At 41.2% G+C, this 15,464-nt stretch overlaps 1 protein-coding gene across 3 annotated transcripts in view; it reads right to left on the bottom strand.

Moving 5' to 3' along the window:
- LOC117509409 (mediator of RNA polymerase II transcription subunit 13-like) overlaps positions 1 to 15,464 on the bottom strand; it is a 113,008-nt gene that overhangs the window by 43,559 nt on the left and 53,985 nt on the right. For all 3 annotated transcript variants that reach the window (XM_034169081.1, XM_034169084.1, XM_034169082.1), the window contains exons 4-5: positions 2,668 to 2,813; positions 2,230 to 2,427 (exon numbers count right to left, since the gene is read on the bottom strand). In XM_034169081.1, the coding sequence (XP_034024972.1) occupies positions 2,230 to 2,427; positions 2,668 to 2,813 (344 nt within the window). The remainder of the gene's footprint in view (positions 1 to 2,229; positions 2,428 to 2,667; positions 2,814 to 15,464) is intronic.

Raw genomic sequence — 15,464 nt, 5'->3', positions numbered from 1 at the left:
TAAAACTTTCCTTTTTGCTAAAGCTTATAGTTAGGGCTGGATCAGGTGACCCTGAACCATCCCTTAGTTATGCTGCTATAGACGTAGACTGCTGGGGGGTTCCCATGATGCACTGTTTCTTTCTCTTTTTGCTCTGTATGCACCACTCTGCATTTAATCATTAGTGATCGATCTCTGCTCCCCTCCACAGCATGTCTTTTTCCTGGTTCTCTCCCTCAGCCCCAACCAGTCCCAGCAGAAGACTGCCCCTGCCTGAGCCTGGTTCTGCTGGAGGTTTCTTCCTGTTAAAAGGGAGTTTTTCCTTCCCACTGTTGCCAAGTGCTTGCTCACAGGGGGTCGTTTTGACGATTGGGGTTTTTCTGTAATTATTGTATGGCTTTTGCCTTACAATACAAAGCACCTTGGGGCAACTGTTTGTTGTGATTTGGCGCTATATAAATAAAATTGATTTGATTTGGTTAGCTAAAATTGCAAATTTCTCCAAAAATATTAGTCCAATCAACTTTCCCCTTCCGCAGCATGTTTCTGTGTAAGCGAAGCCACACGCATGCATGCACAGAGGCCACTTGGTTATTATAATATAGATTACAGTATATACTCTGGTGTATGCTTTGCACTCTCAATCAAAAATTATTTTTGAGCGAAAGATGTGGTCTCCATTTTATTTGTGTTGCCATAAACATGAGTGCACAGCACACAAACAGTGGTACATTTTTGTGAGATATAGTCTAGCCTGGACGTGTCAGTTCTCAATGACGTACTCCTGGGGAGTACTTAAAAGCAACACGAAGGTTTCCATTAAACATTTATCACCATTTTAACATCACCACAAATCTGTTCATCACCAGCCGCTAGCCTTGTCAGTTTGAAACGTCAATTCACTGTAGATTTTTCTTTTTTTTTTTTAATTTTAGATCACAATACAGAGATTTGATACAACAGCAATTTAATCACGTTTTCCCCCAACTTAAACCATTGAGGGGCATAAACAGAGATCACCACAGGTCTTAAAAACAGTTTGTAACAAAAAGTGCCAAACAAGACATTGAGAGTACACATCCTTAAAAATAAATAAACTATTGCCTTCAAACCCAACTCACTCATGATTGGTCATTTAAATGGAAAGAAACTTCAGCGGCAACGTCACCAAACCCCCCTCCCACCCCATGGACAGGGAGCACTTTCTCTATCCCACAGACAATGTGGGTGTGTCAATCTTTTTTTCTACTAAACTTACTTAGCTGACTCAGGTTAGTCACCCAACATTAGTCTAATCTTCGTTTCACATCCACAGCTAAAGTTGAAGTTTAGGCGTCTTACGTTAGTCGATTTTCAATCGTAAGCAGCCTCACGAGTGCCGTTGCCTCCAATGAGTTTTGTTTACTTCCAACTTGGTCGCAACCGCACTGTGTTGGACTCCCAGCCGTTCCAGAAGCGTGTGTCCAGTCCCACCCGCACCCGCGAAACTGAGAATCTAGGCTTGCACAACAATAGAGATACACTGATTTTGTGCCTTTTCCCCTCCCATAGAAGAAAAGACGTCATTTAGGAAATCAAAGACATTCGTAGGGTTGTTTGTTTTGTTTCCATGGCCTCCATATCTTGACACACTGGTCAGGAATAACACTCCTATTTTGTTGTTTTCATTTAGTTTAAAGACTGTTTCATGTGTGCCATATATGGCCATGCAGTGTTGCTATGGTAACTCGCTGCAACTGTGTCTGTATGTGTACCTGTTGCTGTCAGCTCATAAGTGCTGAACTAACATCCCTCATGATTTGGCACATGGTCAACTTGGAGACGTGGCTGTGTTGCCGATAACCCGCTGAAAGGTCCCACATGTGCCAATTTTGAGGTAAGACACTGAAGTTTTGTCAACTAAAGTAAGATTAGTCGCAGTAGCAGGCTAAAAACTTTAGTTGGGTAACGCAAAACTTTAGCCAACTAAGTGCTTTGTGCAACGAGTAAGGTCAAAAGATTAATCAACTAAATGAGTTTAGTCAAGTAAACAAGATACTGCTTCAAGAAACCAGGCCCAGGCAAGCATGAGTCCCAATCAAAATTAAAAAACAAACAAAAAAAATTCCCTCTCATGTCCACCACGTGTAGTGGAGGTTGGCTAAAAGTCTTTTTTTTTTTTTTTTTTTTTTTACTATGCCTCCTTAAATATGTACATAAAAGTCCTGCTGACCAGATAACCGCCTCTTACAGAGAAGAACTGTATCTTACCAACAAGGACCTCTACAGCAGCAAGCGAGTCCTCCTCCCAGTCCGTATCCTCCATCTTGTCTTCTTGAACCTCCCTGGGATGGGGGCTAATGGGATAAAACTGCCTCCACTCTTCAATGAGTTTCTGGGTAGGGTGGTCTGACATCTTAAAAGCTTGGCCTGTGAGGGTCCCGTTCAAGCCGTAAGGGCTCAAGATAACTGAAGAGAAGACAATATAACAATGTATGTACGTAGATATCTGTCATAGATATTAAAATGTTCCAAAATGGTGGGTGATATAATGGACAGACATTTGATTTTATATCTTATAGCTAACATTTTGCCAAAAAGACTGACATAAAATGTGGAAAAAGTGCTCAGAAGTGCTGTGAATACTTTCTGGATGCACTGTAGGTAGGAAAATGGTGGAGAGGCAAACCTGTGCTGATGAGTATCTACCTTGTAAGGGGGTGGAGCTCTGCTGGGCGAGGCTGAGGTGCTCCTCACTGAGCCGCTGAAGTGGCTGATGTTGAGCGATCTCGACACTTGTGCACACATTGCTGTCGCCATGTACGAAGAAGGTGAATGCACAGGATAGGTGATCGCTATGTGGGAGAACAGAAAAATAATGAACCTTTAGAAATATAACCACATCACAGAGGAACCAAAAACACTGTCAGTACTCAAAGGTGATGCAGCCAGGAAGTAAAATGTCTGACACTTTTAGCAAAAAAATAAGATCCACAAGTTTGAACTATTTGGATGAATCGGGATGAAGGCACAACGAGCGCCCCAGCTGGGGTTTTGTGTGGTGAACATAATTTAGGTGTATAAAACAGTCCCAACTTCTGTATTTAACCTGAAATAGTCATACTGGATAATTTGCAAATGTTTCAGCAAATCTGGCAGGAATTCCATTACACTACTATTTACCTACTTTAATACATCATCAGTGACCCTCTTCCTTTTGTGCATATTTTGTTTGACTCCTCGGAGAACAGTATACAGCTGGCAGTCAGTGGATGGTGACAAAACTCAGTGCACGTCCTACAGTTCACACTGATGGACTTCCCAGCATCCTGTGGGAGTGACCATTTTACCTGAAAACATGTGCTTGCCATTACCCCTTTTCAACATAAGTTGGTTTAACAGCATTTGTGTGACAATGTAACAAACTGTTCTCCTAAAGTGACTCATTTGTTTCATCAAATAAATGGGGGCAAAAAAACAAAAAACAACAAAAAAACAACAAATAATAGATAACAGTTTTGGCAAAATGTCATTTCTAAGATATGAAATGTGTCCATTGCATCAACAACCATTTTTGGTACATTAACAATGTCTACAGTACATCAGGGAAGTAGTCACAGCTCTACTTTTTCCACATTTTCTTATGTTATAGCCTTATTCCAAAATGTAGCAAGCTCATTTAATCCCCCCCCCCAAAAAAAAACAAATCTACTCACAACACCCCATAATGACAACATGAAAAACATTTTATTTTTGCATATTTATTAAAAATAAAAACATAAGTAATCACATGTCCAGAAGTATTCACACCCTTTGCTCATATGATGCCACAAGCTTGGTGCACCTATCTTTGGGCAGTTTTGTCCATTCCTCTTTGCAGCACCTCTCAAGCTCCATCAGGTTTGATGGGTAGCATCAGTGCACAGCCATATTTTCAAAATCTCTCCAGAGATGTTCAGTCGGATTTAGGTCTGGGCTCTGTCTGGGCCACACAAAGACATTCACAGAGTTGTCCTGAAGGTCGCCCCAGTCTGAGGTCAAGAGCGCTCTGGAGCAAGTTTTCATCCAGGATGTCTTTGTACATTGCTGCATTCATCTTTCCCTCAATCCTGACTAGTTTTTAAGTTCCTGCTGCTGAAAAACATCCCCACAGCAAGATGCTGTCACCACCATGCTTCACTGTAGGGATGGTGCCTGGTTTCCCCCAAACATGATGCCTGATATTCACACCAAGAGTTCAATCTTTGTCTCAACAGACCAGAGAATTTTGTTTCTCCTGGTCTGAGAGTCCTTCAGGTGCCTTTTGGCAAACTCCAGGTGGGCTGAAATGTGCCTTTTTTCCTAAGGAGTTGCTTCCGTCTGGTCACTCTACCACACAGGCTTGATTGGCGGATTGCTGCAGAGATGGTTGTCCTTCTGGAAGGTTCTCCTCTCTCCACAGAGGAATGCTGCAGCTGACAGAGTGACCATTGGGTTCTTGGTCACGTTCCTGACTAAGGTCCTTCTCCCCTGACCGCTTAGTTTAGATGGGTGGCCAGCTCCAGGAAGAGTCCTGGTGGATCCAAACTTTTTCCATTTAAGGATGAAGGAGGCCACTGTTCTCATTGGGACCTTTAGAGCAACATAAATGTTTATGTACCCTTCCCCAGGTTTGTGTCTCAAGACAATTCTGTCTCAGAGGTCTACAGACAATTCCTTTGACTTCATGCTTGGTTTGTGACTCCAACGACGACAGCGGGCAGAGTCAGCACCCACAGAAACAGGAAGTTATACCTGCAGTGCCTGCCAATCCAGGATCAGGCTCTTCAGTCATAGTTGGCGCTGCAACCCAACTAACGATTGACCCACGGCGCAGCTCCATTGTCTCCCGAGACAGCTACATATACACACACACACACACACACACCAAAAATATAAACGCAACACTTTTGGTTTTGCTCCCATTTTGTATGAGATGAACTCAAAGATCTAAAACTTTTTCCACATACACAATAACACCATTTCCCTCAAATATTGTTCACAAACCAGTCTAAATCTGTGATAGTGAGCACTTCTCCTTTGCTGAGATAATCCATCCCACCTCACAGGTGTGCCATATCAAGATGCTGATTAGACACCATGATTAGTACACAGGTGTGCCTTAGACTGCCCACAATAAAAGGCCACTCTGAAAGGTGCAGTTTTGTTTTATTGGGGGGGATACCAGTCAGTATCTGGTGTGACCACCATTTGCCTCATGCAGTGCAACACATCTCCTTCGCATAGAGTTGATCAGGTTGTCAATTGTGGCCTGTGGAATGTTGGTCCACTCCTCTTCAATGGCTGTGCGAAGTTGCTGGATATTGGCAGGAACTGGTACACGCTGTCGTATACGCCGGTCCAGAGCATCCCAAACATGCTCAATGGGTGACATGTCCGGTGAGTATGCCAGCCATGCAAGAACTGGGACATTTTCAGCTTCCAAGAATTGTGTACAGATCCTTGCAACATGGGGCCGTGCATTATCCTGCTGCAACATAAGGTGATGTTCTTGGATGTATGGCACAACAATGGGCCTCAGGATCTCGTCACGGTATCGCTGTGCATTCAAAATGCCATCAATAAAATGCACCTGTGTTCTTCATCCATAACAGACACCTGCCCATACCATAACCCCACCGCCACCATGGGCCACTCGATCCACAACACTGACATCAGAAAACCGCTCACCCACACGACGCCACACACGCTGTCTGCCATCTGCCCTGGACAGTGTGAACCGGGATTCATCCGTGAAGAGAACACCTCTCCAACGTGCCAACCGCCAGCGAATGTGAGCATTTGCCCACTCAAGTCGGTTACGACGACGAACTGGAGTCAGGCCGAGACCCCGATGAAGACGACGAGCATGCAGATGAGCTTCCCTGAGACGGTTTCTGACAGTTTGTGCAGAAATTCTTTGGTTATGCAAACCGATTGTTTCAGCAGCTGTCCGAGTGGCTGGTCTCAGACGATCTTGGAGGTGAACATGCTGGATGTGGAGGTCCTGGGCTGGTGTGGTTACACGTGGTCTGCGGTTGTGAGGCTGGTTGGATGTACTGCCAAATTCTCTGAAACGCCTTTGGAGACGGCTTATGGTAGAGAAATGAACATTCAATACACGAGCAACAGCTCTGGTTGACATTCCTGCTGTCAGCATGCCAATTGCACGCTCCCTCAAATCTTGCGACATCTGTGGCATTGTGCTGTGATAAAACTGCACCTTTCAGAGTGGCCTTTTATTGTGGGCAGTCTAAGGCACACCTGTGCACTAATCATGGTGTCTAATCAGCATCTTGATATGGCACACCTGTGAGGTGGGATGGATTATCTCAGCAAAGGAGAAGTGCTCACTATCACAGATTTAGACTGGTTTGTGATCAATATTTGAGGGAAATGGTGATATTGTGTATGTGGAAAAAGTTTTAGATCGTTGAGTTAATCTCATACAAAATGGGAGCAAAACCAAAAGTGTTGCATTTATATTTTTGTTGAGATATATATACATACATATATATATATATATATATATATATATATATATATATATATACACAAAAACCCTATTCTATTCTATAGAAACATCTCAAGATGATCAGTGGAAACAGGCTGCACCTGAGCTCCTGAGTTAACTGAAAAAAACAAAATCAGTTTTGGCTCGATCACTCGTTAGATAAAAAAAACTCTCGAGGTTTTAGTGTCAAAAGTAAAAGCTGAAAACTGATAGTACACACCATATATCTCGACCAGGTACTCATTTACCAAAAGTGCCCATGAGAAGAACGTGCAAATGATTACCCAAATACAAGAACCAACTTTAACATTTAAGCCTGTAACTGCACAGAAACATTTTACTTGTTGATTATTTCACTAAATAAACATGTACTTTTTGACTGCCATAACTTTTTCTTGAAAAAAAATTAATAAGTTCAGTCATCTGAACACTTAATTTCAGAAACATCCCTAACCCTACTGACATAAGCCCTGACCAAATAATAAACAGTAAATAATGAGCGACGCAGCATGCTTTTTTGGTATGAGAGGAGGTATTAAACAATCATGGGAGAATGGTGGCTCTGAGAGGCTCTTAGGGGCAGAATATTGGTTTAACAAGGCTCATCTCAGCGGGGCTCTCTTGTGCACAATTCCACCTGCTTTGCGCGTTGGACGCTGTATATAAAATCATTAAAGATGGGCAACGATTAAAATTTTAATTGCGATTAATCACATGATTTCCATGATTAATCGTGATTGATCGCATTGTTATATGCAAAATACACAAATGAATTCAAAAGTAGTGTATAGCACAATTTTATTTTAAATGTTCTGCCATATGAACAAAAGTGCCATGTTTGTTTTGCAAACACTTAACAGCATTTTGATTATGCAGTTGCAGTTCAATAAAAATAAATTACGGTTACCCAGTGATGTTCAGTAGTCCCCAGTGAGAGCAACACCGGGTACACGTAAAGTTGTGGCTTTTGCAGTCCTCTCATTTATGGTGCATCGTGAGGGTATCTCATACATGCCGTTATTTGTTGCAATTCTCAGAATGTCTCTCAGACAGACATCCTCCACAACACTAATTGGCCTACAGTCTGTTGCAATCCATTTCGCTGTCGCGTTTGCGAGCTTCTCTTGCCTTTGATTACCTATAGTTCTCCCACACGCGGCATCTAACGTAGTCTGCCAAAGCCTCGCGCCGCAGTTTGTTTTGTTGAATGATTTGCTGGCATCAGCTGTGTGTGCTGCATTTAGGTGAAATTTAAGACGCGAAGTACTCCGCTGATAAGAAAATTCAGCTTTGCAGTGGCTACAAATAACTTTGGTTCTGTCATCTACACTGTCTGGAAGCATTTTAAAATGAAAATTGCTATGTAAAAGTTCTGTGCCCTTCTCCATAGCTGGTCCAATTCTTTTCCGGTCAGGGACTCATCACATCAATTCCTGTGAGCGCGGCAGAAGTCAGCGGCAGACTTGCAAAACAAAAACCTGTGAGCAACAGACTCTTGCAATTAAAAAAAACTCTGTTAATGTGCGATAAAAAAAAATGGTGTTAATGCGTTCATCCGATAATAATGCGTCAACTTGCCCTTAAAAAATCATTTTGTAGCGGATAAATCTTTCTGTCGGAGCTTGGATGTTGAAGACACCTCTAACCACTTCTGGAATGACAGAGAACCGTTTCATCTGACCCCTTTTTGTCCCTCTCTCTCCTCCTCCATGAAATGGAGAACATATTTTGGAACAGATTTAAAAGGTAACTTTTTTTTTTTATTGTATCAGCTTGGTAAAACAGTTGCATGTTCATTCCTTCTTTATAAGCTGCTGTAAAAGTATGTTTATGATAGATTTAACATCTTGTTAAGTGATCAGATGAGGTGCACTCTGTGTAACTGACGCAATGAGTCATGCTCAAGAAGAGCATTTACGCAAAATGCCAGCTCACAAAAGAGTGATTTTGCAGTCAATAACAGACGAACACAGGTAGAAGTTGGATCACGCCGTCAAATGTGTGTTTAAAGCTGCAGAAGAAATAAAGCCAGTGAGAGGAAGCACTGAGGCAACTGTCCAGGAACCCGTGGTTAGATTCTAGCTGGTTTGGTGCATTTAATGACCCTGGACCACAGGTGAAAAGCAGCCTGGCGCACAGCGCACACCCACCAGACTGTACTGAAGCATCTGTTTTGGACAGCATTTAAAAAATGTGACATCCTGAATGGATGCTGTGAACTGAAAACCCACACTTTAAAGGGACCAAGTGTGGGAGGGCTGGACCAAACACATGCCTAAACGTGCACAAACGCCACGTTACATGGATCATATGTGGCTTGCCGTGGATCATATGCAGTGACAAGCCATTCGAGGATGGATGGGGCTCAAATGACAGATCAGTCGTGGCTCACTCGAGGCTGATCCCTGGCACGTGATGTACAGAGAGGCACCTTAGTAGCAGATACGTAACAGATTGAAACGTGGATCATTCGTCAAATAATCGCTGACACACCCACGCGTGGCTCATTATTCAGTGGGACCAAGGCTATATACAATTGATGCAAATATTAAAATTAAGGCCTTAAAAATATGCAGACCCATTTTTAGCAAGACTATTGTTTCTGCAGGATAAATGTCAGTTTAAAACTATTGCAGAAAGGCCTATTTTTGCTGATCCGGAAACCAATCTGATAAGCAATCTGATCCGTGAGCAGACCCAAACTGTGAGATTTGTGACCTGTGACACCCCTACTCTACATACGGCACACGTGCGCGGCCCCAATTGTTATTTATTTATTTTATTATAAGCACACCTAGACAGGTCACATCTGAGAAACATGCCCTGGTGTTGTGCATCACTGCATCCACCTGCACTATGGAACCACCATGGGCCTGGATGTCAACCTCCCAGACCGACAACTGATCTATCACCACTTCCTGAAAGTAACCATCAATCTTCCACAGCCAGGTGAAATGTGGGCGTGTCCTTGGCCTTCTGTTGTCGAAGTCCTCAATACTGAGGCAACTGTGTGCTGGATCACACTCAAAGAAGTGCGGCACATGGCTAAAATGTCACAGTTGGCATTCTCTCACATTCTAAGTGGTACTCTTCAGAGTGTGTAGTAACAGTTAAAGTAACAGCTTATCACAAAATCATTCCATTGCATGAAAAATCAATACTATACCAAGAGATCATTACATTATTTGATGCATGTGCACTGAGTACTCCGCAAGCCACTCATGTAGCACGCCGCAGGGTGCAGCACCTTTTAATGAGGGCACGTATCTTCCATGGAAATACATTGACATGACTGAATCTACACTGACAAATGTCTAACTTGCCCAAAGTAGGCCATGGGCCGAAACCAGCTATCACATCTATTTTTCAAAATCCGTAGGGTGTACTTCAGAACTACTTGAGTTTTGCATAATTGAGTTGCTTTGATGTCAAATAAAGAAAAATTACCTGTTCCCAAGTTTGAAAGTTGCGCATTAATGTATTATTAATTAATATACTAGGAGGCAGCTGCTTAGGAGAGGTGATGGTCAAGTGGTTAAGGTGTTGGGCTTCAAACCAGAAGATCCTTGGTTCAAATCCCCACCTGACATCACCAAGGGCCCTTGGGCAAGGTCTTTAATCCCCTATTGCTCCCGGTGTGTAGTGAGCGCGTTGTATGGCAGTACCCTGACATCGGGGTGAATGTGAGGCATAACTGTAAAGTGCTTTGAGCGTCTGATGCACATGGAAAAGCTCTATATAAATGCAGTCCATTTGCTAAGGAGATGTTTACTCTAGCAACGGAAAGAAATGATTATATCTTCAAGATACTGCCTAGTAATGCCAAAGATTCATTATAACTCTTAGACTACTTTATAAATATTTTTGCTGGTTTATAAGAATTCAGAATTAAGAATGATTTATATTGCTATTTAATTCAACATGACTAAAATGACATATCCAAAAGGTTTCAGAGGACTAATATATCAATCTGAGGAATATATATTATATATATATATATATATATATATATATATATATATATATATGAATTGAGGGTGTTCTATGAAGTAAACTCCTAATGATGCTTGATGACACTATTAAACTCCTGCATACAGCGTTAAAATTCAATTTCACATAACAGAGGATTAAAGTAAAAATTCTGACTTAAGAGTAAAATTCATACATCTAAACTCTCTAATTGTGGCAGCTCTACAGTGAGAAAGATTTGGATTTGTTTTCAAATAGTATTTGAAACATTCTAAAATTCTTTTAAATTTAACAAATTTGAATTGCAGTATCATTGAAGTATATTTGTTTATAGCGGAAGGAGCCGACTAAGTAGTAATTAATCACTATTTGAATCAGTTTCATTATCACTTAGCATGTTGACAGTCCCGGATGGTGATGTATTTTGACAATCAACACGAACAAAGATCAGTAAAGGGTAGCTTGTTAAGGAGACAGGTACATCTTCCTTGTGTTTTCCTTCCTTTCCGTTTTCCTACAGGAACAGTTAAGTTCCATGACACTGGCAGGTGCTGGAGAAGACTCATCCAGTCAACAACTAGACAACCATCTTCAAGGTTCCACACATGTCCTTCAGGTTCTGGAATCTCAAGGGTTTGTGACAAGCACCGTTTGTATATTGCTGCCTAGTAATTAGCACGCTGTATATGCTTGTATAAGAGTCCTTGTTGGGTGGCAAAGACATGCCACTATGTTTACCTGATATCAACACTGTCACCGGAGCCTCATTCACATTAGAGCAGTTCCTTTGTCCATACGGGGCACAGATATAACTCTCGATATGCTTCAACAGTGACGAACATTGAAGTCATTTTCAAGTTTAGACAAAGCTAGACCGTGATGTTGGTTGGTTATAATTGCCTTGACAGCAGTTGCTTTACCTATAACATGAAGTGCACAGACAGAGTCACATCCAGACAGACAGTGACAACCAATCACGGCGGCACAGACCTCCTTAAAGTGACAAAATATAGGACAGAACAAGTGTACGGATCTTTCTACCCTTACCAGTGTGGAAATATAATTCTGCATGTATGTCCACACAGAATGTGAGTGACAGCACAAACACACAATCAGTATCCTGGCAGCTGATAACATGAGCACTGGATTTGGCTGCATGAGCACTGTGGAGAACATTGAGTTGTTACATCGAGTTGTCGATACAACGATGATGACTGGCTGAAGCAGCGTTCATTTAATACACGCGGTCTGATTGGATGGCTAATGTCCATTTTGATGTCATTTGTAAACAGTCACATGCTCATAATAGACAAATAAAAAAATTCTGAACTAATGTGCAATTTCTAAGAGTGGGAACAACTGGATATGTAATGAGAGGTTGGCAAACCATAATTTAATAGTGTTTTCAAGTAGTTCCCCGATTGAGATCACAGCACAATAGAGAACCTCGGCCCGTGGCCTAAAGGTGGACAAAGTCCCTTTAACCGTGTCCCGGCTGTGACAATCTGAACAATATTTAATAGAGAACATTTCCACTGTCAGCCAAAATCTTGTACACATCGTGCACACATTTGTCACCATTCAATATCACAACAATACAAACAGCTTGTATGAAAGTATATTTTATGTCTTGATTGAAACATGCTTCCCACAAAAAACACATGGCCTTTTCAGTATTCTCAGGCAGAACAGTATAAAAATGCAAAAATCTAGTCATTCATTCATTAAAAACATTCAAGCATACTACTACTACTACAGTAATCATGAAGGAGGGGGAAAAAAAACAAAACAAAAACCACCACCAGCTCAATATTATTTTGGGTGTTTGGAAACCGTAAAAGGCACCCTGTACGCAGATAAACTTGACCTCACCTCTCTGACTTTGTCACTGCGCTCTGAGGTCACAGGGTCAATTGGGTTGTCCTTGTCTGTCCTCAGCAGCTCTCAGACAACTTCCAAATTTATCGTAAACCAAAGTGTCCACATCAGCGAGCTGCCAGTCTTTGATCTGGAGGACATTAAAGTTTGGTTCTAGCCTCATATTCCTGCCCAAAACCAACAGGCATTTTAATGTTTGTCAAAACCTGTTATGTCCATCCAAAAAAAAAAAAAAAATCACGGAAACAAGAAGGAAGCTCTTAGATCCTGAATTTTCATTCTTTTTAATTAACAAAAATGGACATTTGCCTCATGTGAAGCAGACCTGCGTACACAGAGTAAATAAAATCTTTTAATCTGACCTGATATTGCCTCCTTTCATCCAGATCCATCATCACAGACACACTGGTGTCCAAAGATGTCCTTGTTTTGGAAATACTTTAATTCTTTATTGTGGAAACTGTTTGTGAATAAATGCAGCATTTTTGAAGACGTCTGTGCAATACAGTGCTCCGCGTGTGCTTTCCATCCTGCTGTCACTTTGTCCTACCACAGACCCCCTCCCCCCCCAAAAAACACAAAATTAAAGCTGAGAAAGCTTTATTAGCATCATAGTGCTCCATTTATTCACGATTAGTGTTCACAGTGATCTGTCATTCAGCTTTCTGCTTGTGACGAAAATAAATCTCATTAACGATGCACCAAAATAAATAAATAAATAAAAAAAATTGATTAAGCAGCTGATCACTGTGCTGACATGACCGATCCGGCCCAATCCGTCAAGTATCTAGGGAAACAATCCACAAATTTTCACTTCCGATCCGATCTTTATACCTGAATGTGGATATCTGCCGATATAGATACTATAGCTGTTTGCTTTAAAATTATTCTCATTATTGTTGATTTTATGAGAATTTTCTTAAAAAGGAGACCTGAAAGTTCAGCTACAATTTACCAGAAGGTAAGATAAAAGCCTAGATTTGATGTTTTGGTGGAAGAATTGAGTACTTTTACAACCCCTGGCAATAATTATGGAATCACCGGCCTCGGAGGATGTTCATTCAGTTGTTTAATTTTGCAGAAAAAAAGCAGATCACAGACATGACACAAAACTAAAGTCATTTCAAATGGCAACTTTCTGGCTTTAAGAAACACTATAAGAAGTCAGGAAAAATAATTGTGGCAGTCAGTAACGGTTACTTTTTTAGACCAAGCAGAGGGGAAAAAAAAAAAAAATGGACTCACTCAATTCTGAGGAATAAATAATGGAATCACCCTATAAATTTTCATCCCCAAAACTAACACCTGCATCAAATCAGATCTGCTCGTTAGTTTGCATCTAAAAAGGAGTGATCACACCTTGGAGAGCTGTTGCACCAAGTGGACTGACATGAATCATGGCTCCAACACGAGAGATGTCAATTGAAACAAAGGAGAGGATTATCAAACTCTTAAAAGAGGGTAAATCATCACGCAGTGTTGCAAAAGATGTTGGTTGTTCACAGTCAGCTGTGTCTAAACTCTGGACCAAATACAAACAACATGGGAAGGTTGTTAAAGGCAAACATACTGGTAGACCAAGGAAGACATCAAAGCGTCAAGACAGAAAATTTAAAGCAATATGTCTCAAAAATCGAAAATGCACAACAAAACAAATGAGGAACGAATGGGAGGAAACTGGAGTCAATGTCTGTGACCGAACTGTAAGAAATCGCCTAAAGGAAATAGGATTTACATACAGAAAAGCTAAACGAAAGCCATCATTAACACCTAAACAGAAAAAAACAAGGTTACAATGGGCTAAGGAAAAGCAATCGTGGACTGTGGATGACTGGATGAAAGTCATATTCAGTGATGAATCTCGAATCTGCATTGGGCAAGGTAATGATGCTGGAACTTTTGTTTGGTGCCGTTCCAATGCGATTTATAAAGATGACTGCCTGAAGAGAACATGTAAATTTCCACAGTCATTGATGATATGGGGCTGCATGTCAGGTAAAGGCACTGGGGAGATGGCTGTCATTACATCATCAATAAATGCACAACTTTACGTTGATATTTTGGACACTTTTCTTATCCCATCAATTGAAAGGATGTTTGGGGATGATGAAATCATTTTTCAAGATGATAATGCATCTTGCCATAGAGCAAAAACTGTGAAAACATTCCTTGCAAAAAGACACATAGGGTCAATGTCATGGCCTGCAAATAGTACGGATCTTAATCCAACTGAAAATCTTTGGTGGCAGATGAAGAAAATGGTCCATGACAAGGCTCCAACCTGCAAAGCTGATCTGGCAACAGCAATCAGAGAAAGTTGGAGCCAGACTGATGAAGAGTACTGTTTGTCACTCATTAAGTCCATGCCTCAGAGACTGCAAGCTGTTATAAAAGCCAGAGGTGGTGCAACAAAATACTAGTGATGTGTTGGAGCGCTCTTTTATTTTTCATGATTCCATAATTTTTTCCTCAGAATTGAGTGATTCCATATTTTTTTCCCTCTGCTTGGTCTAAAAAAGTAGCCGTTACTGACTGCCACAATTTTTTTTCCTGATTTCTTATAGTGTTTCTTAAAGCCAGAAAGTTGCCATTTGAAATGACTTTAGTTTTGTGTCATGTCTGTGATTCCATAATTTTTGCCATGTTTACATTGCCAAAGCAAGTGTTAAGAGTAAAAATTAAAAGTCCTCTCTCGTTCATTCCCTCTCCCTCCCTCCCACCCCCTTGTTCGTTCCCTCTTCCTCCCTCCCTCTCATTCACTCTCTCTCTCGCTGTTTTCCTGCTGAGGAAACTTGGAACTTTTTGTAAACACGAAGTCTTTCAACTATAAAATAAACTGTAAATTTCTAAATGTATCACCAGCGACGCTCACGTGACAAACTCTGGATTAATACTGAAGGATTTTAATAGGCATAGTTTTATTTGGTTAAGATAAACTCAATACTTCTAAAAATTGAGCCTAGGTTGAGAAATGTCAAACTTCACCTTTAGCCCTCTCAGCCACCAGCACCTCAAGTCTGTCATCTTTTAACACACCTTTGACCACAGAACTGTTTCAACCACAGAGCCCTAGATAAGAGCTAGAGTGAGCAGTTGGCCATTCCTGTGGACCTTCCAGGAGATGGCA

This window comes from Thalassophryne amazonica, chromosome 4 (genome assembly GCF_902500255.1).
Source record: "Thalassophryne amazonica chromosome 4, fThaAma1.1, whole genome shotgun sequence".
NCBI lineage: Eukaryota > Metazoa > Chordata > Actinopteri > Batrachoidiformes > Batrachoididae > Thalassophryne > Thalassophryne amazonica.
Note: the sequence above shows the minus strand (reverse complement) of the source record. Positions and strands in the feature narration are given on the sequence as shown.